Below are 26,268 nucleotides of genomic sequence, written 5' to 3'. Positions count from 1 at the left end.
AGCACCCACATGGCGGCTCACAGCAGCCTGTTAACTCTTGATTTAGGGGATCTGATGCCCTCTTCTGACCTCCTTGAATATTGCATGTGCATAGAGCACAGACATACACTGAAGAGAGAAGGACAGAAGGAAGAGAAAACTACATTGTCATAGCACCGACTTGGATTATAATTAGCCTTTCATTGACTATGACTTCTAAATGAAAACTAAGTTGAGACCCGGCTCATCAAGCTTCCTCCAGTATGTCTAGCCATAGAGCCCTCCCCTTCCTTCTTGCATCCTCACGCTGCCGCTTCACATTTCTCTTTCTTCAAAAACTTACTCAGTTTTCCAGCTGTGCGGGTTCTGAGGGTAGCCTTGCACTTCCGTTTCTAGTCCCGCAAGTTTTTGATTTCACCGGAATGCAGCACTCAATGGCCTTGGCTTATTTTGAAGAATTAAATATAAAAATAAGATTGAAAGGGTCAACGCAAAACACAGCCCTTGCTCCAAAGGGAATGCATGAGAGATTCTTTGCAGCTACGTGAAAGAGCCCGCGGCAGGGAACAAGCGTGGAAGCAGTTCTGAAGACAAGCTTCACTGCAAAAGAAGGTTACCTAAATTTAGCTACAGGACGAATAAGGTCATAACTTCATAGGTTTACCCAGAACGTTGGTGCAGACCCTGGCCAGACAGGTCGTGGCAGAGCAACAGACTGTTTCCTGTTTTTTTTTTTTTCGCCTAAAACAAACATACAAATAAAACCCACTATCTTAGTGTTGGACTGGTGGGAGTGAGAGACTTGCTGAGCAACACATTTTTAAAGTTCTATGTAACTTAGACATGGGTAACTACAAGCAGCTGGGGAGAACTTTGACCCTATCCCCAACACTCCATCTCTCCCCAGACAGGAAGTCAGTTCTGCTCTGCAGCGTGTAAGACACAGGGGAGGCTTTTCCAGGGAGCTTCAGTTCACACAGGATTAACACAGGCTTTCTTCCAGTGAGAGGGAGGGGCGGATGGTGAGTGCCCCTCCCCACCCCCGGCCCATGAAGATCTAGAAGTCAACAGCAATTCCGTGTCAGTAGCGCAGTGATTGGCAGGAGGTTGGTCGATTTCCAGGCGTTCCTTTCCTGTGTTTTGTAGCCGCGGTTACCTTTCTCACCCTAAGCAAGGCTCCCGATCACAACTCAATCAGAACACAAAGTTGCGACGGCAACCACAAGAGGTCTCTTGCTCAGCCTGTGCCTGGTCCTAGGTCTTGGCTCCGCCCTCCGGGAAGGACCTGCAGTCTGTCAAGCTGGTGGGTGGGGCGCGCACTAGGCCCCGCCTCCTACGTAATCTCCCCCGCCCTCCTCCGCGCAGTGCTAGGGCCTCTTGCGCCGTCTTAGCTGCTGGTTCTCTTCTGCTCCGCTGCACCATGGCGTTTGTGACCAGGCAGTTCGTGCGCTCCATGTCCTCCTCCTCCGCGGCCGCTGCGGCCAAAAAGATCCTGATCAAGCATGTGACGGTCATCGGCGGCGGGCTGATGGGGGCGGGCATCGCGCAGGTGAGCGGGTCGCGCGCCCCGGGTGTCGTGGAAGTCGTTCGAAACCGGCCCAGAAGGCGCGGCATGCGCCCCTGTCCCAGATCCATAGCTTTTGGTCCGATTCTTCTGTGCATGCTGTCCCCGGGCCGGAGAAGGCTCGGTAGAGAGCGCTACTACACGCGTGCACGCTGAAATAGGTTGTGCAAAGTTCTGTGTGTAGAGTTGCAGAGTGTTTGCCCACCCCCGGGCGCAGACAGGAGTCTGTTGCGATTTCTTTTAATTTTCTTTATTTAAAAAGTATTTATCTGGTTGTTGTCTGGGCAGTTTTCTTTCCAAGTGTTCTGCCTTTCCCCTCCCATATTTCATTGGCCTTCACTTTTGTAACAGTTTGGAAAGTCACCTAGTGGAAGTTTGTGGAGTTGCTGGGTCTCTGCCCGGTGCTGGGCCAGGCAACTTTGACCTTTGACCTAGTGCCCTGGGTGCAGAAATCTGTGTGCCTGCCCAGCTCTGAACCCCATGAGAATGGGAGACAGAGATAAATGCAGAGGGCCCTGGAAAGTCCCTAATCTCTGATCGGCTTCTGTAGGACTTGGCCTGGTGCCAGCTAAGGGATAGTTCAGGATCAAATGCAGTTTGGATACCATAATCCGCGCAGTACCTTTTCTGTTAATGGTTGCCTTTCTACACACCTTGGAGAACTATGTCCTCGCTGTTACATTCTTACCTTTTTAGGCTTTGCAGCTTGAGTTTTGTGGCAATGGAGGGTAGTATGCTTACCTAATTTTAATTCAGGAGGGTCAGTATCCAAATGCATACTTGCATGCTTGCTTTAAACATGTTAGTTAACTTGATTGCAATTTTCTTCTAAATTATGTTTGTTTGTTTAAGCAATACATGACTGAACTGGAGAAAGTATTGCTAGCTAGTCTGTACGTAAATATCCCTGTGTACCACCCAAACTTCTCCAGGCTGTGAGGAGGAGATTGGCAGTCCAGGTCCAAAAAAAAAAAAAATGTATCCTTTAGGAAATGTTTAACAACATCTTAGTAATAAGATAATAGGGTTTTATTCCTCCAGTAACAATGTAGGGAAGGACCTAGAAACACTTGTGGATTATAAACTAACTAGAAAGCGTTACACAGCTTTTGTACAAATGCAGGTTGCTGTGTTCTGTGGATGCTGTGCCCATCATTGACTAAAGAAAAATTGTGTTTTACCTGAGGACCCGCACAGGAAGCCCTTAAAATCACGTGGGTAAGATGCTAGAACCTGAAGAGAGGAAAGAAAGTGACTGACATGGTTAGGAATCATAGACCTGTGAATTAAATCCTTGAGTAGCTGGACCAGGGAGCATATACGGAGCCTTCAGAGGGAAGAGGAAAAGCTGCTTACCTCCTCGCAGAACTTTTTGAATTAAAAAAAAGTAACAAAGACCCAAAGTCTACATAGCAGGCATTCATAAGGAACAGCACTTCCTCCAGGTCGCTTTAGGTGACAGCTCTGGGCCTGCAGGGAAAATTGCCTTCCTGTGTAGTGTCTCTACTATGTTTCCAGTGGTTTAGCTGGTCTATTTTCTTATACATGACCTTGTAGTAAGCAGTTCTAGGTTGTGCCATCCCCTTCTTTTTTGGGGAAAAAAAAACAATCCACAATGGACAGTTTTTTGGTACAGGGTAATAAATCTTTTTTTTGCCTCTAGTGCCAGGGGTGGTTAAATATTAATTGATGTGTTGAGCAAAGGGAGTCGGATGGTCTGCACAGTGGTGCTAACATGGAAGTTGCTTTATCTCCGCACTTTAGTTTCTCCAGAGTAGGCCAAGTATGCAAAGTCAAGTTGGCTTTGTAGCAACATGGAAAAGGAGCAAGGGAATTAGCGCACACTTAGCTGTCATTGCAGTCATCCCGTCCCATTTGGTCCCCATTTCCACTTTTGTTCCTTAGCGTGGATGCTGAGGGAGGCTCACTGGGTTTAGACAAGAAACATTGATCCCTGCTTCCTGTGTCATCTTGCTTGTTTCCTGGCACAGATGCCAGCTGGCACTGTGGTTTGCTCAGGGACTGCTGAGCAGGACAGTGCCTTTCATTTCATTATTCCACCTGAGCGATGCCATAGAAGTACAAGCACAAATTAGCATCTAGGTTATCATTGCCCGTCACATTTGGCTCCCGTTTCTCTCCAATTCTCTGTGAAGCGGCTCAAGTCGAGTGGCAGTTCTGTTTATGGTTTTAACTAATTGATGTGCTCCAGTTTGTGCTGAATGATATGGAAAAAGGTGTAAATAAATTTTTATGCCCCCGATGCATTTATCAAACGGTTAAGTAATTTTAGACAAATGGGGTTCCAGGCTGAGCTACATTTGGCCAGAGCACAGGCCATTAGTGCGTATGTACTTTCTAAGAGTGTCTACATTGCCTTCCATTTGTTTGTTTGTTTTTAAATTAAGGGGGAAAGAAACCTCTTAGACTGCAGATTAGTATTTAAGAACATTGACCTGTTTTATGTGTTTGCCTCTTGTATGCTTCTGGTTTGGTTCTGACTGCCGATTAGTCTTCAGCCAGATGCTTAGGCGGGCAAAGAGGCTCATAGCATTAAATGAACTTTGAGTGGAGACAGATTGCCTTTTTCTATGTCAAGAAAGAAGGAGGAAGTTGAAAGCTCAGTGTTTCTCAGGTTGAGAGAAGAGCCCTTTCGAAGCTTTACTTAGGCTGTTTTTATAAGAGTCCAGAAAGCTCACACCCTTCATTAAATGACTGCACTGCCTGGGAATAGTGTCTGAGGGACATTTCCTGGCTCAGTGTGTTTAGTGTCTTACACTTTGGGGGTGGGAGTTTGAGCTGGTGGAGATTAGGATTAAATTCATCTTACCAAAGAAAGCCCCCAGCCGGTCGGTGGTGGCGCAGGCCTTTAATCCCAGCACTCGGGAGGCAGAGGCAGGCGGATCTCTGTGAGTTCGAGGCCAGCCTGGTCTACAAGAGCTAGTTCCAGGACAGGCTCTAAAAAAGCTACAGAGAAACCCTGTCTCGAAAAACCAAAAACAAAGAAAGCCCCCAAAGTTGTGTCGCTTGTGTGCTTGTATGCGTGTATGGCGCGCATGCGTGTGTGTGCGTGTGTGTGTGTGTGTGTGTGTGTGTGTTGTGTGTGTGCGTGTTTGAGCATGTGTGAAATTTTCAACTGTCCAAAGATGAGCTGGCTAGTAGCTCCGGGATGAAGCTGTGTGACTAATCCCAGCATTCCTCCAGGCGAGATAGGAGGTGAAGACAGGAAGCTCAAGGACTGGCTAGTCTGGAGTATGAAACACGGTAGGAGAGAACCAACTCCCAAAAGTAATCCTCTGATCTTTTCATGGATATTATAGCGCGCGCGCAAACACACACACACACACACACACACACACACACACGCACACACACATACATGCACACGCCACGGTGAACCTCTGGAAATTAGAGGACAGCGCCTGCCTTTGAATATTTGTGCTAGGATCGGGAAGCAGTCAGAAGTCGGATATGATGGTAATTTTATGACACTGAGAGTTGGAGAATAGACTGAGGTGTGGATGAAGTACAGCCCTCCTGGTGTAGGGTTCCGAGAGATGTTCGCTGGAGATGTGCTGAGTATGCCGAGAGACCGGTATTGCGCCAGTTGATGCTTCTCTCTTGGATTTACTGTGTAAGTTGTGCTTCAGAGATCCTGATTCAAATATTAGGATGCGTTTGCAAAACACATCATACACAAATCTGGCATGCTTCTGCCTGGCATAGTTGCTTGGTCCTTTGGCCGGAGTACTAGGGTCTTTGACAAGTGTGCTATTCACTGGGCCTATTTTTACAGCTCTGAGGGACCCTTGTCTAAAAATACTTCCTCCTTGGCCGAGCCTGCTTTCCAACGGGACCAGGAAAGTCATGGAGCTGAGGACACAGCCTTCAAATAGTTGTGTGTGTGTGTGCGCGCGCGCGTGCGCGTGCTTTCCAGATAGTTTGACCTCAGTGTCTTACAGTGAATATACAGGCCACTGTAATATAAGGCAAGAGTTCTCAGTGGCTTAAACAGCAGTCACCAAGAAACAAGAAAAGTCTTGTTTATTACAACACTGTAAAAATAATGGAAAAAAAAAAAAACCAAAACCAAAAATGGCCTGGCTTCTCCTGTGGTTTACTCTGCACTCCCAGCCCCATCCTTTCTACACAGTCAGGATCCCAGGTAGTGCCATTCTGTAACTCAGGAAGCCCGAGTCCTGGTGCTATGCTTGCACCCCAGATACTGAAATCCTTTTCTTAAAGTGGCTTTCTCACATTTGTGTGTGTGTGTGTGTGTGTGTGTGTGAGAGAGAGAGAGAGAGAGAGAGAGAGAGAGAGAGAGAGAGAGAGAGAAAGAGAGAGAGAGAGACTGTGCGTGTACATATACACGCATGCACTTGCCAGGAAATACATACAGAGGCCAGGAAAAATCTGGAGGAGTTAATTTTCTCTCTACGCCAAATGGGTCCTGGAGGTTTGAACTCAGATTGTCAGGTCTGGCCACAAGCTCCACTACCTGCTGAGCCATCTTCCCTGTTGCCTTAATTTGTTTTCTGAATCCTACCCCTCATTAATGTAATTATGCAACTATCAGGAGATACCTTAAGCTACCTCCCAAGGAGATCTGGTGGCTTTATCTGTTTTTAATCCCCCAAGCATCTATCCTAAAACTGAAACTACTGATTCTCCAGAAATACCATTTTTAAGTTTTTGAGGGATCTCGAATGGTATTATTTTGCCTTCCACCAACAATACGTAAGAATTCTTCTACATTTCCATGTGTACAGTTTTGATGAATACATAGCTGTTATTTTCATTTTCATTGATTTTTGATAATTTCATACATGTACACGATATATTTTGGGCCTCCCTCCCCCAGATCCCTCTCCTGCTTTTACAGCCTCTTCTCTTTGAATAGCCTACTAAATACATTCAGTGCTGCTGGTGTGCACATGGGTGTGAGACTATCCAGCTGAGCTCAGGCAACCTACGAGCGACCACATTCCTGAAGAAAAATGCCTCTCCCTTCCCCAGTAGCCATCAATTGCCAATAGCTCCTCCGCCATGGGTATGGAGCCCCATGATTTCATCACTCAACCACGCTGGAATATTTTCTGGCTTGATCTTATGCAGGTAACTGTAGCTGATAGACGCTCATGAATGTAGTAACCACGTTGGGTTCAGGAAATACCAGTACTCCCTTTCTTCCAGTTCACCCTACCGTGTTCCCCAAGCCTTGTGTATGTGTGTGTGTCGGGGGGGGGGGGTCAATATTAATGTCCTATTTAGGGTTGAACGCTTAGCCAATACTTCTACTCAGCACCAGATATCAGTCGGTATTAACCGAGAGGAGAAGTTTCCCTGGCCACCGTTGAGAGCGGCACTAATTGTGTGCATACACAGCACATCAGAAGGTTGCTGATGAGAAGTCCAGTCAGCAGACCTTCCTCTAGGGCCTGCGACCGGCCAGAGGCTTTTGTCCAGGTTTACAGTACCAGGCATGAGTCCCCTCTGGTAGAGCAGATCTCAGGTCAGATCATAAAGCAGTTGTTTGTCCCCATAGCAGTCATTCCGCAATTGTGCCAGGCGACACCTCTTGTCAGGTGGGTCTACTGTGGCACGTAGGTCTAGGGGAGCCCGCTGATGACTTTCCTCTCCTGGTAACTAGCACAGCACCTTCTTTCTGGTCCTGTGAAAATTAGACAACCAGAAGGAAGACTTTAGGCCACATTCAGCTTCATCTCTCCATGTCCTACAACCAAAGTGAGCTGTGGCTTCAGCAATAGCGTCTTAGTTATGGCTGGCAACCAAGAACCATGACAACAGCTTGTGTTGTTCGGCTGTTGCAGCCGTAGCTTGTAAGGCGGTATTCCACACCTGGCACTGAGTTTCATTTAATAACCTATGTCTTTTGGGCACAGTATTGTGCACCCATGCAGGGTACCTCTGTTCAAAATCCTTTAGTTTTTTTTTTTTTTTTGATTTTTCGAGACAGGGTTTCCCTGTAGTTTCTAGAGCCTGTCCTGGACCTAGCTCTTGTAGACCAGGCTGGTCTCGAACTCACAGAGATCCGCCTGCCTCTGCCTCCCGAGTGCTGGGATTAAAGGCCTGCGCCACCACCGCCCGGCTAGTTTTTTTTTTTTTTTTTAAATTAGTTTACAAGGTAGTGGGTTTCTGTCGGGCTTCCATACATCATCAGTTTCTTAGTCAACCTTCCTCCCCACCTCTCCTTTCTCCCTTCCCCCACCTCTCCTTTCTCCCTTCCCCCACCTCTCCTTTCTCCCTTCCCCCACCTCTCCTTTCTCCCTTCTCCCTGACCCCATCCCCACTTAGACTTCCAATGCCCAGTACTTCCCCCACCTCTGCTTTCATCTCACATGTATCCTGCCTCCTCTCTTTTCCTCTCTTCTCTCATGGGCCCCTTCTAGCTTTCTGTCCTGTGCGGTCACTCTAAATCGGACACCCAAGTTTAAAGGTTTGATTCTGCAGGGCACTTAGCCATTGCTCTTTTTTTTTTTAATGGATTATTTATTTTTACTTTATGTGCATTGGTATTCTGTGAGGGTTTCAGATCCCCTGGAGGTAGAGTTATTGGCAGTTGCAAGCTGCCATGTGGGTGCTGGGAATTGAACCCAGGTCCTCTGGAAGAACCGCCAGTGCTCTTAACCGCTGAGCCATCTCTCCAGCCCCCAGCCATAGCTCCTTCTAATGGACACAACACTTGGGGATTTTTGTAGTGTGCTCTCAGGAGGACTTTAGCAGACCCACGAGGTTCCTAGTGGACTCTCCTCTTCTCTGATCTTTGGTTTGGTTACTGGTCAGTCGTAAGCTTTTCTAGGGAAGAGGGGTTCATGGCTAAAAACATTTGAAAGGTGCTGCGGTCAGCCACCGTGCCAGGTGATCTGTAACCCCAGTCGGTAAAAGCTTTGTTGATCTCTGTATAGTAGTGAAGAAACTCAGGTGTCTTGGTTCTCCGCACGATGGGAGGAATCGCTGGGTCTGTGTGCCGGCCAGACAGGCACAAACAGCAGGGTTCCTTTGGAAAACGGGACATGACACATTGACCGGTTAGACTAGAGTGAACTAAACACAGTCCATTTGGAAATCACAGGCGTGGCGGTCAAAGGGCATAAAGAACTTGGGTTTCTCTTTAGGCGGCACACGATGCTTGCTCTGCGGTTGCCCTCCCACCTGCATTCCAGCCCTCAGGGGTGGAAAGGCCACCCTCTGCCCACCGGACTAGCTCCTGCCCTTAACTCCTGTCTCGTTTCTGACTGTTCTCATGCCAGCAATGTGATTTCTCGCAATTCTAAAACACATGGAGAGTCTTGTAAGGTTTGAGGTAAAGGTTTTCTAATAACAAAAAGCAGTTATGGTTTCTTAAACACTCGTTTCTAAAATAATTTACAAAATAAGATTTTGGAAAAGCAGATGTGCTGTTATTATTCGGAAGTCTCTCTGTGCTGGGGGGCACTAGGCTGGGTGGCAGGTAAGATGTGGCTGTTGCTCCGGCGGGACCCATTGTCTGCTGAGGAAGAAATACAGGTAGGAATGGCTAATCATAAGAAGGCTACCGACTGGCGGCCCACTCTGCCCTTGATGCGCTCACACAGATGGGAGTTTGAATAGCCCAGTAATATGTTACAGTTCTTTTTAAATTTTCATTTTTGAGGGCTGGAGAGATGGATCAGTGGCTAACAGCACTTGGTGCTCTTGCAAGGGACTGAGGTTCCCACATCGAGCGGTTCATAACCAGCTATATAACCCTAGCTCCCACACAATCTTCTGGCTTCTGCAGGCACCGGAATGCATATGGTGAACAAACAGACAAGCAGGCAGGCACACAAACGCATAAATAAAAATAATAAAAATAATTGCTTTGCTTTGCTTTGCTTTTTGATGAAGAGTGGGCTAGGGCTGAGGTCGAATCTAAGACTGCTGGCTATATCCTTAGCCCAAGGAAACTTGTGTTTCTATTTTTTGGAACAAAGTTTTAGTTTGTGAAGACTGTTAAATATAGATTTAAAATGCAAGGGTGAAGAGTCAGCGGCATCGAGGAAGAAAGTAGATTCCACTGAGAGCATGGTGTGTACTTCTCAAAGGAGAATCTCCCCGGGGAAACATCTAGGCAGTTAAAATGATACTGTGACAAGAGAATGTACCTTCTAATGATAAAGAAAAAGGGATGTGTGTGTGTGTGTGCGCGCGCGTGAAGACAGATGGTATGTATAGCTCTGTATATATGAAATTTACAGCTACTGGAAATTCCAGTTGTCCTGTGGATAGGGGTGTGCCTGTACTACCCAGGGCTGTGTTTGTGGTGACAGTGACTTCACAACCTGGAGCGGATGATGCAGTGGCCCTCCAATAATCCCCGCAATATCAAAAGTATTGTTGGCCAACTCCTCGGATTTTAATTTATCACTCATCTGTCACAGCTGGAATTTCTCCTGCCTATTGACCAAAATTGAAAGTTTTAGTGAGAAAACAAACAAAAATCCCAAAACAACCTTGCCATTTCATGTTCAGATTCTGGGGTTGGAGGTGCCGTCGTGTAACCGAGCGGCCACTGAGAGCCGTTGGCTCGCTGGCTCGGCGCTCGACTGTGATTTTTCTCCTGCAGTAGTTCCCATAGATGATCTGCTGCTTCTGTACATCAGAAGAGGCACGGTGAGGCGATTTCCTCTTCTCAGCACAGGGAGGAGCTTCGTTAAAGGAGGTTTGGCCTATATGCTGGGCTGTGAAGCATGAACTGGAGTCCCCCCGCCCCTCCAGCTGCAGCGATGGGAAAGAACAGGTCTGGTAGAGGAATGCTGGGTGCAGATTTGGGGAAGGTGGAAGTGCTGTGTGACTCAGGAAAAATGTGGGCTCAGGTTACCCTGCTCTGAAGTGTTTGAGCTTGAACATGCCTTAAAGAAAAGACCGAATCAGTTTAGAGATTTTAAACATTAAAGCAGACACATTAAGAACCCATCTGAAACAGCTTGCTTTGGTGTAAAGTAGTATCAGATGAGCAGTAAACACCTGGCTATCGGGTTTTGAAACAAAAGATACCGGTTGAGAGACTTCATGGAGAGGTTAGCATTTGAACTGGCTTTTTAGTAATGAACGAAACTGTTGGATAAAAATTAAAGATGACCGGAGAGGCCACTTAGTGGGTAAAGTGCTTCCTGTGCAAATGTCGTGACCAAAGTTGGGATCCCTAGAATTCATATAAAATTCAGGTGTGCGACAGCTCACCTGCAGTTCCAGTGGTCCCGCCAGCAAGTTGGCGAGCCAGATCAGTCCAGACAGGGAGCTGCAGGTTAAACAAGAGAGCCAGATTTAGTATAAAAGGTGGAGAGCAATCACCGAATATACCACATGTCAGGCTAGGGCCTTTTCGTGTGTGCATAACACACACACACACACACACACACACACACACACTGATGCATGCATACACACACGCACTCATGCACTTGAAAATGCATATACACTATATCATATACACTTTTTAAAAGGGGGGAAGGAAAATTAAAGATGGGGTTAAAGGAAAAGTACTGTGAGGAAATTCTGCTCCGCAGAACAGTGGTACCAGCCATGTTAAAGAGAGCTGGCTTTAGGGGTAAGATGTTGACAGCAAAGGATAGAACACGTCGGTGTCAGGGATGGTTGGAATCATAGGAGTGATTGGCATTTCAGAAGGAAGGGCTGTAGAGCCAGGAGAAGATTGAAAGTGGCCTTGAAGGAAACCTTTGTTTAAAGAGAGTCAATTCAGGGCCCAGAGGAGGCACACGAGAAGTTTGCAGCTTCAGAGTGGAAATCCCATTGCCCACTTCATCTATGCAGACATTGACATTGGTAGATGTTGAGGTCACTGGCACTTCTGGAAGGTTCTAGTGTCCTAGGACAAGCAAAGAAAATACGTTAACACCAACATACTTACTTCCAAGGAAGCAGTCTTTTCAGAGCAGAAAGTACAGCAGCTCCAATGGCTTCACTGTGGGGACCTTTATCTCACACAGCCTGGGCTTTTTGGGTCATTTGCATAGCATGGACTATTTGGGTCACTTACACTGTGCAGTCTTTCTCATGCATGCTCTGTTATATGTAGTTCTACATATGGTTTTATGCATTGCATGTCTGAGTAGTATCTTATGCATACTTAGTATCTTAATAAGAATGGGTATTTTAGTGCTGTAGTGAGCTGGAGGTAAGTCGTCATCAGCCATGAGTGCCTGTGAACCCTCACCAGTGGCCACATTTTGTTGGGCTAACATGGGGTTTTCTAGCCTTCCCTTTTACCAGTCGGCTTTCCCTTGTATACCGACTTTGCAGTCATTGTTTAAGGTCCACCCTTTTCTCCCACCTTCACATGAAATGTGACAGTGAAGGATGAACATGGATTAACTATTGGGAATCTGCCACTGTCTCAATGTGTTCTCTATTCCTCTAAAGAAAAGTGGTTTGCGAAACTCCTTATTCTGTCTGTTGGAATGTCCCGGGGCAGGCAGCCAGATCTGGTGAAGGTTTTTTCCTGCTTCAACCCATGTGAGAGTGTGGGAGGGAAGGTGGATTCAACCAGGAGAGAAGCAAGAGAGAGCCACACTCACTTCATAACGTTCTGTTCTATAGAGATGGACCCCCTCCTGCAGAAGACTTTTGTCTAATGAATGCATTCCCATAATCTTCTGGTCTTTCCCTTCCTATGCCACTCATTGGGGCCAAAGCTGAACACAGACGACAGTAGCCAATTATCTGCAGTTCCTGTAGCGGGACAGTAGAGGGAGCTGGGGCCATATTCAGGTCCTTTACAAGAACAGCAAGCACGCACCACTGAACCATCTCTCAAATCCCTGGTCTAATTACTTTAAACAAAATAACAACACACAGGTGCATGCATGTGTGTGTGCGTGCACATACATACACAGAGACACACACACGCTTTTGGTCCTGAATATTAAACCCAGGGTCACACACATACTAAGCCCGCCCATCACCACTGCATTGGATTTCCAGCTTCTTGGGTATTTGAGTCTTGCAAAGCTCAGCTAAGAGCCTGCCGGTGGCCAGAAGCCCACTGATAACATCAGTTCACACAGATGTTGTGTGTTATGCATATTGGACACAGTGAAAACGTAAGACCCTGAGAAATTCCCTTAGAACTGTAAGAGTGGACTTGCTCCATTCCATGGTGCGGCAACTCCCGCTGTGGGATTCCATCCGTGGGAGGGCTCAAGCGCAGTGTGCACTTGGGTAACCTCCTGAAGTTATGACTTGATATTTCATCTTTATTTTCATTTCTCTCTATTGCAAATGGGGCCATGTGTGGGCAGAGCCTATGAGTGTAAGTTTTGATAACTTTTAACTGCCTGGGTCATATCTATTTCTTCATTGTTTAAGTTTGCTCTTGCACTTGGTTATTGTTAGCTCCCCTACCCTCTCTTATCTCCTTTCCACCCATTTCAATCCCTCCGCCCCCAGTTCCCTCTCCCATGTTCATGCCTTTTTACTTTCTTTTGTGACCCACTGAGTGTAACCAGGGCCATGTGAGTGATTATGAACATGGAATTATGCAGCAGAGCCTGGCAGACTCACCAGTGAAGAACAGGCATTGATGATAATGACCTCTCTTCCACAGCCAATCGTTCAGCACAGATGGGTAGGGCCCCATGCGCTCCTTCCCAGTCCATGGCTTGCTGTTGACTTGTCCTGACCGCTTTAAGTTCCAAAGCCCACCTCCAGTGATATACTTCCTCCAACAAGACCACACCTCTTAAACCTCCAAAAACAGCACCACCAGCTGTGACCCAAATGTTCAAATATATGAGCCTATGAGGGACATTCTCCTTCAAACCACCACAGCAGGAGATCAACTGTTAAGAAAGAGTTGCTGGTGGTGGTGGCACACTTGGGAGGCAGAGGCAAATGGATATCTGTGAGTTTGAGGCCAGCCTGGTCTACAGATTGCCTATCCAAGACAGACAGAGAAACCCTATCTTGAAAAACCCCTCCCCCCCAAAAAAGAAAGGAAGGAAGAATCACCTGGGAGCCTCTGGCCATGCCTGTGGGGAGCTATCATGATAGGTTCATTTTGGTGGGAGACCCACCATCGGGGAGTTATCACGATAGGTTGATTATGGTGGGAGGCCCACCATCAAGTGGGTGGCACCATTCCTTAGGCTTGGTTTGAGAACTGCATAGAAAGGAGAAAGCGGGTTGACCACTTTTCATTTGCTACTCTCTGCTTCCTGACTAGGACGCAGCAGCTGCCTCAACATCCTACTGTGACTTCTCCAGAATAAGCCCTTCTTCCCTTAAGTGGCTTTCATCGCAGCAGCATGAGAGGTGGCTAATACACAATGTTTCTTGAACTTTGATCTTCAGGCTTTTTTTTTTTTTTTTTTTTTTTTTTTTTTTTTTTTTTTTTTTTTGGTGGGGTGGGGGAAACCCAGAGATTTTATAATTTTTCAATCAATGATTCTGGAATTAAACGTTGTGTGTTCTGTATGATATGGGGGTGTGTTTTCAGCAATCAGGAGATCTGAGACATCAGTATCCTTTCTACCTTTGCATGCATAATATTATTTGTACCCTGTAAAGTCACAGCCCCTCTTTCAGTGACATTTTGTAAAGGTTGAGAAAAAGTGGGAGGATGGGCAGTCACAGGCATGTGATGATGAGTTTGTAAGCACTTTTGGTCCATAGAACTGAGCTTCCCAGCCTAGCACAGTGTTACATTGTCATAATTATGTTTGATTGAAGCCATATAATTGTAGACTTATTGTTCTAATTAATTTCTGGGTTGTGTGGCAACTTTTCCTGGGGAGATGCAACACCCACATCTGCTCATTCCAGACAGGGAGACCAGGACGGACCAAAGTACAGATACTACCAAAGTCCAACTTGGTGAACCGTGGGTTTTATTGAGGTTACTTACAGGGATATGGGTGAGGGGTTTCTTACAGGAGCAGAAATGACTCAAAAGATAGCTGCATCACCAGAGCCCACCCCAGCATGGGTGACTGCTCACAAGGTTAGGAACCTGGAGCACACTGCATAGACAGCAGTCAGTTCAGCAGGTTGGAGAGTGCCCTTTCCAGGTGCTGCTGCTGGTCTGAACCTCTTCCAGGCAGCTCAGCTGGTTTCTGCTTCTTCCAGGCAGCTGAGTCTTCTTGTGCAGTTCGGCTTGCCTGGAAGTCTCCTCAGTTTGACTTTGTTGAGTCTGAGGAGGGGCTCTCGGCTTTTATTGCTTACTCTGGCAGGAAAGGGTCTAGAGAATTTGGTCAGTTTCAGGGACATCCTGAAGCTGTTTTGAGTTGTTTACCTTCCTGCTTAAGGAGCCTCCTCCTGCAGGATGCACCCTCTCTGTAGAGCAGGCTGACCTCAAACTCACAGAGACCTGCCTGCCTCTGCCTCGCAAGTGCTGGGTTTAAAGGGTTGTGCCACCACCATCAGGCAGGTGCAATGTTTTAATCTCAGAGGAAAAACTCTATACAACTCTCTGTAAGTTTCCATTGTCTTCATGTATCAAATGGAACAGCAAGGTTAGTTTCATAGGAACTGTTAACATGTATCAGAACATCAGTGGGGGAAACTGATTTGTTACTTAGCAGGACTTTCAGTGGTGGTATTGTAATCAAGCCTGTAACAGTTACTATTCTCTTTCTTGAGTTGAAAGAGAATATAAATGTAGTTTCCATTCTATAAATGCTATTTTGTAACGATTGTATTTTGAAAGCTGATTATTTTAGCAGATAGTCAAAATGTCATGTGTGCCTCTGATTACTGGAAGACACGTCCTGGAGCCAAGCAGACTCAGAACTTAATCCTGGCTTCATGGCTTAACTGAGTAGTTGTGGGCAAGGCTTAGCCTCTTTTGTATTGATGGCATCTTTTGCTAAATGGATCTCATTTGCTTCACCAAACCTGTTGGGTTAGTCAGAAATAGTCTTGGGAAAATGCAGCCTCGATCCTGGCGCTCAGCAGGTTCTCAGTACACGCCCCTTCCAGTTCTTGTTACATTTTTTCTCCTTTTAAAAAGATTTATGTTTTTCTGTTGGTTGAGAGTAGGTGTGGAATGTTACATCCAATGGTTTATACAAAAAAAAAAAAAAATCCCACAAGTCCACCAGTAATTCAGGAAGAAGCATGCTGGCTCTCTGGAGGTCTTGGCGGCTTAGCCGTATTTAAGTTGCCTGAGTGGGTCAGGCTAGTCTGCAGCGAGAATCATGGAGCTTTTCTGGATTTCGCTGGGCCACGAGCCAGACTGCTAGCTCCAGCATCCATTTCTGCAGTGACCCCTTTAGACTGACTCACCAGTGAGAGGTGCCATGATCACGTCGGAGTGACTCTGTAAATCTCTGGCTTATTTCCCACTGGTGCATGATGAAGCCTGGGTGGAGGGGAGTGGTGGAAGCAGGGAGCACTGGTCTCCCAATCCCGTGGATATTGTATGAAGCATGTGGTGTGTACCAGGCCATGTGTTGTTTATGGACCTGGCTTTGAAGTTTGCAAAGGTAGATTAAGACATGATGATGCCCTCAAGTAGCTGCTGGCCTGTGTCTCTAGGGCCCTTCTGTTGTTGGAAGGGACTGTATGGAACCTGAGCATTTAGATGGCGTTGGTCTTGGTATCAGTCAGTGTCTCCTGGGTCTTCTGAATCAGTGAGACATAAGCAGTGATTTACACAGAGTCACCCTGACATGATCATGTAACATGCGTGTCGTATTTCACTCTCCTGGAACACTGCCTGGAGATGTAGTTTCCCCATGATTGAACAGCTGCGTTTGGCCAGTTGCCTGCACAGCACCCGTAGGTTTCCTTTGCTCTGCTTAAAGATGTGAAGCTGGCACGACTCATCTGAAACCCAACAAAAAGTGCTAGGTGACATCAGCCAGAGGTGGGTTCTGGGCTGTTGTGGGTGCTTACTCTGGGGTACTGGGCCATTGTGGGTACTTGTTCCCTGGGTGCTAGGCCATTGTGGGTGCTTGCTCTCTGGGTGCTGAGCCATTGTGGGTGCTTGTTCTCTGGGTGCTGGGCCATTGTGGGTGCACTGGTACGCTGGAGGCTTCACTGTGGGTGGTTTGACGCATTCACAAATGAGATTATAAACTCCCCATGTAGGAGGCTTTCGCCACCATTGCTCTTTGTCGCCATTCCCATCAGCTTGGCACTATCTTGTGCCATAAGTATTTAATCCACTCAACTCTAAGAGCTGGAAAGACCTGGGCAGTTTCCTGACGGAGATGAAGAGGGGACATTGGATTGGGATGCAGGTGGGTAGGAGCCCAGGGATCCTGTTTGGTCACCTCGAGGAATGATCAAGGGCAGAAGTCCAGAGAAACTATGAAAACCACTTGTTTCAAATGCCATTGGGATTGTATTTCAGAGGAGTCAAGACAAGAGCAAAAGGTCCCCAAGGCAGCCGCTTATTTGTCCCTGCTTTGCATTGGTGGCCGTCACTCCTGTCTGTCAAAGTCAAGTGACTTATCACAACTGCCAAACACAGAGCAGTTCAGGTACCTGCCTGGCCCAACCAGGAACTTAAAATTTATTCATTTCGGTTAAAGTTTCTCTACTAGCCCTTTCCATACTAGAGAAGGGACCACAGGACCCACATACTGTCATTCTCCTGGTGGCAATTTGCTACCACAAAGGGTATAAAGTACTAGTGGCAAAGAGGAAGGGCCACTGGGGTATGTCACTTATCAGGCAAGAGCTTGCAAGGTTCTCCCCTCCCCCATCGCAGTTACATTGGACACGTGCAGTTCCCTCAGCAGCAAGATGTGGCACAAAGTGTAAAGGGTGTCGAGAGAGGTACTAGCTAGAGACTTGGTACCCACGGTTTTTACTGGATGATGGACATAATATCACCTGCTATCTGGCATGTTCCAAATTGCACTGTCTCGGGAGAGCCTGCAGTAGCATAAGCTGCTTTGTCAGAGGATGGAGGGAACTCGCTCTACACCCAAGTTTCAGATGTGAGCCCAGGGTCAGCTTCGCGAGCAGCTTTCCTGAAGGCAGACCTGGTACTGTATCAGCTCCTTTGTATACTGTGACTAAATTTGCCCTGCCCATTCACCTTGAACTTACTGAATTGGAGACTGATTTGTGCAGGATTCGACTTGTTGGCTTCCTGGAGAGAAGCTGGGCTGGGTCCATGGGTGTTCTGCTTTGGAAAAGAGTTTGGCTTTACTCTGACAGCTGAGCTCACTGTATGTCTGTCTTTTATCAAGATGACGCATCCTTCTTGTCCCCTTTGTCTTGATCTGTCATTCCTTGAGTCTCAACAACGTTTTTTTCATTCTGTGGCCCTCAGGCATTGGGTGGCTGAAGCAGCCCACAGGCCATGCAGGCTCAGACCTGTACAGCTGCCTGGGAGAAACCCCGGATGTCATGGTATTATGAAACCTGCCTTTCAATCTTGATTTTGCATTGGACAGCTTGCTTTGGGATTTGAACCTGTTTCCCTTTACATGCTGCTCATTTATTTCTGTTCCTTTCCGTCTTTATTTTCTGCTTTGATTGACTTCAAGAATCTTCCACGATGACAGTGGTTTAAGACTTGCCATTTTTGCCTTACTTCTTGGGCAGTCCACCCCTCTTTCCACACCACCAATGTCCATGGGTCTTAAGGTCAGGGCTCTAGTGAGTACTGTGGGTCCCAAGGGGCCTCTCATCGGTGCTAGCTGTCACATCATGTCTGCGGTAGGCTAGGTGTGTCCTTCTGCTCCTATGCTGATTTGATTGACTTGCACTTGTATGTAGGTGAGTCAATGACCGGTGTCTTAGACAAACTAGCAGGAAGTTTGTTAAAGAGCAGGACTATGGTCCTCGCCCAAGCTTTTGGCAACCTGTTTAAAGGGGTCGATTTGACGCTGACAGTGTATAAACCAAGCTGGTTGGTTGTTAACTGGTTAGCTTTGCTCAATATACCCACGTTTGGCTGGGGGGACTTTACCCACCCAGGGGGAATGGAGAAGGCAGGAAATCGGGAATCCCAACCCCTGTAAACTGGGTTTCATAGACTTTTCTCCCTTTTGTATCTTGTCATTAAATAGCTCTTGGGGACAGTCTCTTTTTTGGCTTGGTGATTAGAATTTTAAGTTTCACCTACTTCCTATTTAAGGGCTGCAGAACAGGAAACAAAGGGAACAAAGGGGGGCAGAGTCCCTAAATTGGGTGGAACTGTACCCAATCTTCAGCTCTAAGGAGAAAATGCAAGCTCCTTCTTGGAACAACGGGTTCTATAGGAAAGGGCCTTCTGTGGCCTTCACACCCCACTTCTGCGTCTTGTGAGAATCTGTTGTGTGGTTTAGGACCATGCCAGGCAAGAAGTACAGGTGGTAGAAGTCACATGGAATATTGAAGCTGACTCTTCTTTTTTTCTTTAAACTCTTTTTTTCATTAGGTGGCTGCAGCAACTGGCCATACGGTAGTATTGGTGGACCAAACAGAGGACATCCTGGCAAAATCCAAGAAGGGAATTGAGGACAGTCTGAAAAGAATGGCAAAGAAGAAGTTCGCAGAAAACCCTAAGGTAAGTACTTATAAGTGTCCCTAAGACCAGTCCTCTGACGGCTCCACCTTTGGGGGGGGGTGCATGGGCTGGGCTTCACCGTACCGTGTGTGCTTGTGGCTAATTGTGTAAAACTTATACCTGTTTAAACCTATGTAATACGCCACTAAACATTCCATTGGGGCTGATTAGAACGCAGGAGTCAACCATTTTGCTGCTAGGGAGGGGCTAATGCAGTGCTTCTCAACCTGTGAGTTGTGACTCTCTGGGGGGGGGGCGTCAAAGAACCCATTTGCAGGGGTCACCCAAGACCATGGCCGGCAGGGCCCAGTGAATGCGCTCTTCCCCCTCTTGTCTGCCTAGGCTGGCGACGAGTACGTGGCGAAGACCCTGAGCTGCCTCTCCACCAGCACCGATGCAGCCTCCATCGTGCACAGCACGGACCTGGTGGTGGAGGCTGTCGTGGAGAATCTGAAGTTGAAGAATGAGCTGTTCCAGCGGCTGGACAAGTTCGCTGCCGAGTACGTGACCGAACCTCCTGCTTGGATTCGGAAAGCCCCAGCCCTGGTTCTTGAACTTCCGGCTCCGACAGCAGACCCAGCTCTCTGTTCCCCAGCACCTCTTGGGGAAGAACCGCTGGGTTCCCTTCTTTGTCCGAAGAAGGAGGGGCGGGGTGGGGGGGGGGTGTCTAGTTGCCTTAGTGTTTCCTGTAACCGCTAGGGGGCGCAGACCTTTGTGTGACTTGCGAATAGAAGAAACGGGACTCCTTCCAGGGCTGTGGGAGTCTAGAAGGCACCAGTTACCAGGCAGCATGTTTTTTTTTTTTTTTTTTTTTAAGATTTTTTTTTTATCTTTTAAAAAACAATTTTTTCTCATTTTACATACCAGTCCCAGTTCCCACTCCCTTCCTTCCTTCCGCTCCCTCCACCTTCTCCCCTCCTACCCCATCCACTCCTCAGAGAGGGTAAAGTTTCCAGTGGGGAGTCAATGAAGTCACCAATGTGGTTGTGCTGCCCCCTGGCGGCCAGCACCGATAAGGCCTCGGATTCCGGCCAGAATGGTTTAATTGGAGGCACTCTGCCTTCAATTTGTGCAATCAGTCTTCAACACTCCTGTTTCCAGTTTTATTTGGGGTTAGTTACAACCCTTTTAGGGGCATTAAGTGGACATCGAATCCACCAGGTTCCCGTGAGGATAGCAGAGAAAAGACAGCCACGTCCGGGTCATAAAGGAGTTTCCAGGCTTGTGGGGGTCTCTGGTGTTAGTAAGATTGTGCCCAGGTGACAACAGTCTAGGGTCACAATCTAGGGCCTCCAGTTATGTTTGACTCTTAGCTTTTGGCAGTTATGACAGCTGACCAATTAACTGACATGTGCTTGACTTGCGGCCTTCTTAACTATACTTCTCTCTTCTTCGTTAGACCTGAAGGTGGAGTAAGGTTAGATGCAAAAGTAATTCTCAGGGAAACACAGGTAATCCATGACTAAAGAGAATCTCCTGCGTATTGACTCGCTGGGCTGTATGTCTTGGTGGTGGAGAGGCCCTGGTTCTGTCTTGTCTTCTGTGTAGCATGCTGCTGATTGTGTCCGTTTAGCATGGCAGAAACACATGACAACTTCCGGTCCTGGGCTTGGCTCTCAAGTCAGAGAGGAGCCTGGCGAAGATGCCTTTCGCTGTTCTCCTTAAGCAGTTTGGCCTTGCTGCAAGGTTGCTCCTTGGCAGCGAAAAGCCCCCTGGTGTCCATGGAGGGACGGGAAGGGCGGAAGGGCACCACTTCCTTCTCCATCTGACCTTGGGATGTCCTGAGGTTTACAACCTGTGATTTAAGGTTCTTGAGATAGAAAATTGAGAAGACCTTCCCAGTGCTACCTTAGCTTTTAAGTAGCTGGCCATCCGTGGAGGTGGAGAAAGGTACACCTGCCAGTTCCTTGAAAGGAGGCTCGCCTGACCTGAGACCTCAGAGAGCCTCATCCCTTAGCTGCTTACTCACAATGCCAAGACAGCGTCTTCACAAGTCCAAGACGACAGCCTCTACCTCACAATCCTCCTGCCTCAGCCACCCCTGAGCTAGGATTGCAAGTGTAGGTGACCACTCCCAGGCTGGCCTCTCCCTTACCCTCCTCTCTTTTCCAAAGTTCTGATTTCTTTCTTCCCCAGATGCTTTCTTCTTGCCTGCCCCTGAATTTGGATAGACAGTATCACTTTAGATAGTCAGGACACCCCCCTCCCCCGATAATCAGATCGGAAAGGGCCACTCTCCTTGGGTATTAAGACCAGACCCAACTGGGCTAAAGGTCGTCCTGCTGTTTTGCGAGTCATCCACAAGGTGGCGCTGCAGGAAAGCCAAGCCATCCAGCTGGAGTATTTGCTCTCCACTCTATTCTTTAATAATTAAATTATTAAATTTTGAATTAAATTTTGAGAAGGAGCAGTATGGAATTTTTAAGTTGAGATTTATAAGTTAAGATTCTTTGCATATTAAATAAATAGAAGTGCCTTTTCAGGATGGCCTGTAAGCACAGTACTGTGAACATGTGTCTTGTGTAGTGCACACATACACCCTTTCCCAGGTTTTCTGTGTGAGTAAAATTCCCTCTGAGCATGCTCATCGCAGTATGTTTTCATTTTAAGTCTCATCTAATGATAAAGTGAAGGGTTTTCCCTAGAGGGGACTGTCCTGTGCTCCTGTGTACTCAGCCACTTTTTTCTGAGGAGTGTGTACAGATTTTATGGTCTGGTCTAAATGTCTGGGCCATCCTTCCATTTTCTCATGAGTCTGATCACTTCATTGTGTTAGGCTGAGTAGGTCTTTCTTAATTGCTTCTCCCCTCTTTCTCTTACATCTCCTGAAAACTGAAATATGTAGATAAGAGAACTTTAGTTTCTAAAATTTCAGAAAAGCCTGATGAAGGTCATGCATATGAGCTGGTAAGTTAATTGCAATTGCAAACACAGGTTTTGTTTTGTCTTGTTTTTTTTTTGTTTGTTTGTTTGTTTGAGACAGGATTTCTCTGTGCTGCCCTGTCTGTCCTAGAACTTGCTCTGTAGACCAGGCTGGGCAATCACTGGCTTCCAGCCACTGTGTGGTGATGTGCCTTCTGACGGCCCTCCTCAGCAGGGTGGTCCAGCAGATCTGCAGTGCCTGGCTGTGCCCTGGGAGGATGCGGTGCCACAGTTCGGACCGTGGGCACCCATGGGCACCCGTGGGACTCATTCTGCTTCTCCTCTGTTTTCTCTCTCCACAGACACACCATCTTTGCCAGCAACACCTCTTCTCTGCAGATCACAAGCATGGCCAATGCCACTACCCGGCAAGACCGTTTTGCTGGCCTCCATTTCTTCAACCCGGTCCCCATGATGAAGCTTGTGGAGGTCAGTGGGCGTCTGGTCCTCTGTGTTTTGCTCTCTGGCTATTACAGTCCTGTTTCCTAGTTGCCTGCCCTCCCACTGGGCATTAGGTTGTACAGAATTTCACAGGAACCTGGACGGTCACCCCTTGGTATTGCTGTTGCCACAATTTGTCCTCTTCAGGACCAAAGAAGGAAGCAACACCTGCTATCTTGGGAGACTCCTCTACTTTATGATCCTAGGTTTGTTACTGACTTGCTTGGGTCTCCAGTGACGTTGCTGATAGGGGCATCAGACAGAGAGAGGGGCACTAAGGGTCCCTGACAAGACGAGAGAGGCGAGATCTATTCGCCTTCGTGCTGTCTTGCTGAGGTCAGCTTGCTCATGCTGGAGATGCAGGTCTTGTCCGACATGATGTGTGTCACCCCTGGTGTGAATCCTGGTCCCATGCAGCCGTCCTTTTAGTATTGTCTCAGGTGAGTCACATCTCCACGCTGAGATCAGAGCCTATTAAAAGCAGCTTCCTGCAGCCTTGAGCCTCCTGACCTCAGAGGCGAGAGGGAGAAGGCAGGGCCAGGCAGGGCTTGCCCAGCGCTTGCCCAGTGTTCCTGTTTGGACGGCTTCTGCTCACTCGCTGGGAAATGGAGTCACGGCAGACAATTTGCACTTGAAGTGTGGCAGCTTGCCCTTTAAAGGGGTTAATTACAGGGTCTCCGGGACGACCGCTATTAAAGCAGCATTTGGTCTGAGGCTGTGGAGTTATTACCGTGCGAAGTGTGGGGGATGCTGCCATGTGGAGCCAGGAAAACCTCCAGACACTGGCGGGGCCTCTCTGGGAGTTGTTCATGGCTGCCTTCTCGCCCAGCCCTTTGCCTCTTGTCTCCCTCACTGCTGATCCCCACGTGAGCATGTTTTATCTGTTCTGGCTGCTCTATATCCATGATTTCTTTTTTCTGAGTGGCATGTCCGATCTCCCTGCGGCGGGAACTTTCCTATCCGGACATTGTTCCTCTATTCTTCTAGTGTGGTATTAAAGAATTCACCATGGGCAGGAGAGATGTTTCGGTGGATAGGAGTACTGGCTGCACTTCCAAAGGGCCTGGGTTCGATTCCCAGGACACACATAGCAGCCCGCAGCTCCGTAATTCCAGTCCCAAGGGCTCTAACACCGTCTTTGACCTTTGTGGGCGCCAGGCATGCACGTGGCGCATATGTGCAGTCAGAACATCTAAACACATAATGCAAATTCGATTTTTAGAAAAGGAAGTGAGCGGTGAAAAGAAGATGTGTGGGAAATCATGGGAAGTAGAAGATGCCATCCACCCTTCTGCAGAAAGTGGTGGAGCGGGGGGTGTTCATTTTGGCGCCTAGTGATTCGTGGAGTGTAGGTTCTAGGTTTCGTGGGTTTCCGGCCTGCAGGTAGTACATTCTGTCGAGTTCCTGTAAAGAGCAAGCATCTTTCACATTGTGTCTTGAGAGATGTAGGGTCTTGGGTAACAGATAGTACTTAGCAAGTGTTATCATTTTCTAGAAAGTAGTCTATGAAAGTGTCCCATTCTCTTGAATATGTATAGCTTGTTTATTCCTTTTTATTAGTTCTCTGAGAATTTCAGATGATGGATTTAAATCACATTCCCCACTGCCCAACCTCCCACCCCACAATTCTTCCAGGCCCAGCTCCCCTCCCCATCCTTCAAATTCTGTGTCCTCATTGGGGTGTGGCTTCCCATTGGAACATAATTGACTTACCAGGGGCCACACCCTTAAAGCAAACCTACTCCCCAGCTCCCAGCAGCTCCCAGCTGCCCTTTGTTTCTCAGCTAGGTGTGGGGCTTACTGCCCAGCTCCCCTCTCCAGGCGAGGATTTTTGTGTGCTGTTGGTGAGCCAAGGAGCCCTTCCCTTCCCTGGGGGCGGGACTTGTGCTGGGTGGGGAGGGGCTGTGTATTATCTGTGTTGATGGATGGTGGATGCAGGAAGGATCATGTGCACTCCCCATGCTTACAAAACTCCCAGACCTCAGCCGCTGACCCCTTTAAGCTAGCAGCTTACCTTGAAGATCCAAGGCTGGCATGGGCTCCCTCCAGGCTCCCTCAGAAATAGTTTGAAGATCTCGGTTCACAGGAGTTTCTGGTCCATTTTGTCTTTGTCTCCATCTCTTGGTGGTTTTCATGTAGCTCCTTTCATCCCCGCACAGACTTAGCTCCTTTAGCCAGATCCGATTGTCTTCTTACAGGGGACACATCCAGTATCTTGATTCTCATTTCACCGAAGGGATGGAGACACCTGCAAGGGTCTACTGGAGGAGCTAGGCTCCTCATTATGACTCTAATTGAAGTTCTTAACTGCCATTGAAAATACTTATGTACAGCCGGGTGCTGGTGGCACACGCCTTTAACCCAATACTCGGGAGGCAGAGGCAGGTGGATCTCTGTGAGTTTGAGGCCAGCCTGATCTACACGAGCTAGTTCCAGGACAAGCTCCAAAGCTATAGAGAAACGCTGTCTCAGAAAAACAAAACAAAAACAAACTTGTGTGCATATGTGGTGTGTGTAATTCACGTTGGGCTCTCCATTTACACAAATCTAACTCCCCACAACTGACTCCGAGAGCTATAATTTGAGGTGTTATGCATGGTGCCACCTCTTCTGGATTCCAGTGCTGTAGCAGCTGTGTGTGTGCCCTAAAGGGAAGGTCAGGTGGTCTGTCAGCCCCAGCCTTTGGGGTCCTACTGGTTAAAATGAAAGCTCTCCTCCCCGATGAACCCTCTTGAAGTGCAGGGCCTGGGAGCTGGGGCATCCGTGTGGCAGCGGGTGGCACCGCGAAATAGACAGTCATCTGGAGATCCAGATGGCCGTGCTTTGGGTGTGTCACCCGTCATCGTCAGCAGAAGAACCTTAAGGACAGCCACCACCTCCTCTCACCAAAGCCCCCACCCACTCCACATGATTTTCCGTCCTGTACCCATTAGCAATGACAGGAAGCAGAGCTGGTATCTCCTTGGCCCTTCCTTCTACCAGGTGCCATGCTTGGCACTTCACCCCTGCCTACTCTTTCTAACCTCAGCTTCCTTGATGCAGACAGAGTGGTTTAAATGCCATTGCAGTTTCAAGAAACGTGCCCAGGGTCCCATGCCAAATTCAGTAAAGCGGTACAGCTGGAATTCAACTCTAAGACACCTGGATCACAGTACCTGAAAGACTCCCTTACCCCCACCCAGCAACACACACTTGAATTTTAACCACTGGGTTTGTGCATTCTGCAGACCCCAGTGTCTTGCACGGATGTTTGCTTCTGGCTTGAGACGCCTACTGGCATAAAAACTAAAGATGTTTTTTGTCACCGGTGTAGATAGAGCCTTTGGTTCAGTGGCGTTGAGCTGGTCCACTGCTTCTCTGACTCTCCAGTCCTGAGTCCCTGCTTTGTGTTCTTTGTGTTTCCAGGTCATTAAAACACCGATGACTAGCCAGAAGACTTTTGAATCTCTGATCGACTTTTGTAAAACCATAGGAAAGCATCCTGTTTCTTGCAAGGTAAAGTATGCGGAATGATTTTGTTTATTTTTCTGTTACTATAGTAACAAGTCCACACCCACTCCAGTAAAGTCACACCTCCTAATAGTGCCGCTCCTTTGGGGGGCCATTTTCTCTCAGACCATCCCAGCAGGACTCCTCCGAGTGTGGGTCCTGGGCTAAGAGCAGCACTACGGCTGGAGACTTGTGAGCAGTATAAATCCTTCCACACCTCTGCAGACGGGGGAGTGTTATTTACTTGCAGTTCTAGAGCTTCCAGGGCACCAAGCCAGGATCAATTGAGCTCTAGGGAAGACCTCGTGGCTAAGCGGAGTCACAGTGGTCAGAGATCATTCTGGAGGAACAAACACATCTTTGTCCA

At 47.7% G+C, this 26,268-nt stretch overlaps 1 protein-coding gene across 1 annotated transcript in view; it reads left to right on the top strand.

Moving 5' to 3' along the window:
* Positions 1-1,327: 1,327 nt before the first annotated feature.
* Hadh (hydroxyacyl-CoA dehydrogenase) overlaps positions 1,328-26,268 on the top strand; it is a 35,956-nt gene continuing 11,015 nt past the window's right edge. The window contains exons 1-5 of the mRNA XM_038310755.1: positions 1,328-1,528; positions 18,921-19,049; positions 19,392-19,549; positions 22,274-22,400; positions 25,818-25,907. Of these exons, the coding sequence (XP_038166683.1) occupies positions 1,400-1,528; positions 18,921-19,049; positions 19,392-19,549; positions 22,274-22,400; positions 25,818-25,907 (633 nt within the window). The 5' untranslated portion in view covers positions 1,328-1,399. The remainder of the gene's footprint in view (positions 1,529-18,920; positions 19,050-19,391; positions 19,550-22,273; positions 22,401-25,817; positions 25,908-26,268) is intronic.

The sequence above is a fragment of the Arvicola amphibius genome, chromosome 14, assembly GCF_903992535.2.
Source record: "Arvicola amphibius chromosome 14, mArvAmp1.2, whole genome shotgun sequence".
NCBI classification, from domain to species: domain Eukaryota; kingdom Metazoa; phylum Chordata; class Mammalia; order Rodentia; family Cricetidae; genus Arvicola; species Arvicola amphibius.
Note: the sequence above shows the minus strand (reverse complement) of the source record. Positions and strands in the feature narration are given on the sequence as shown.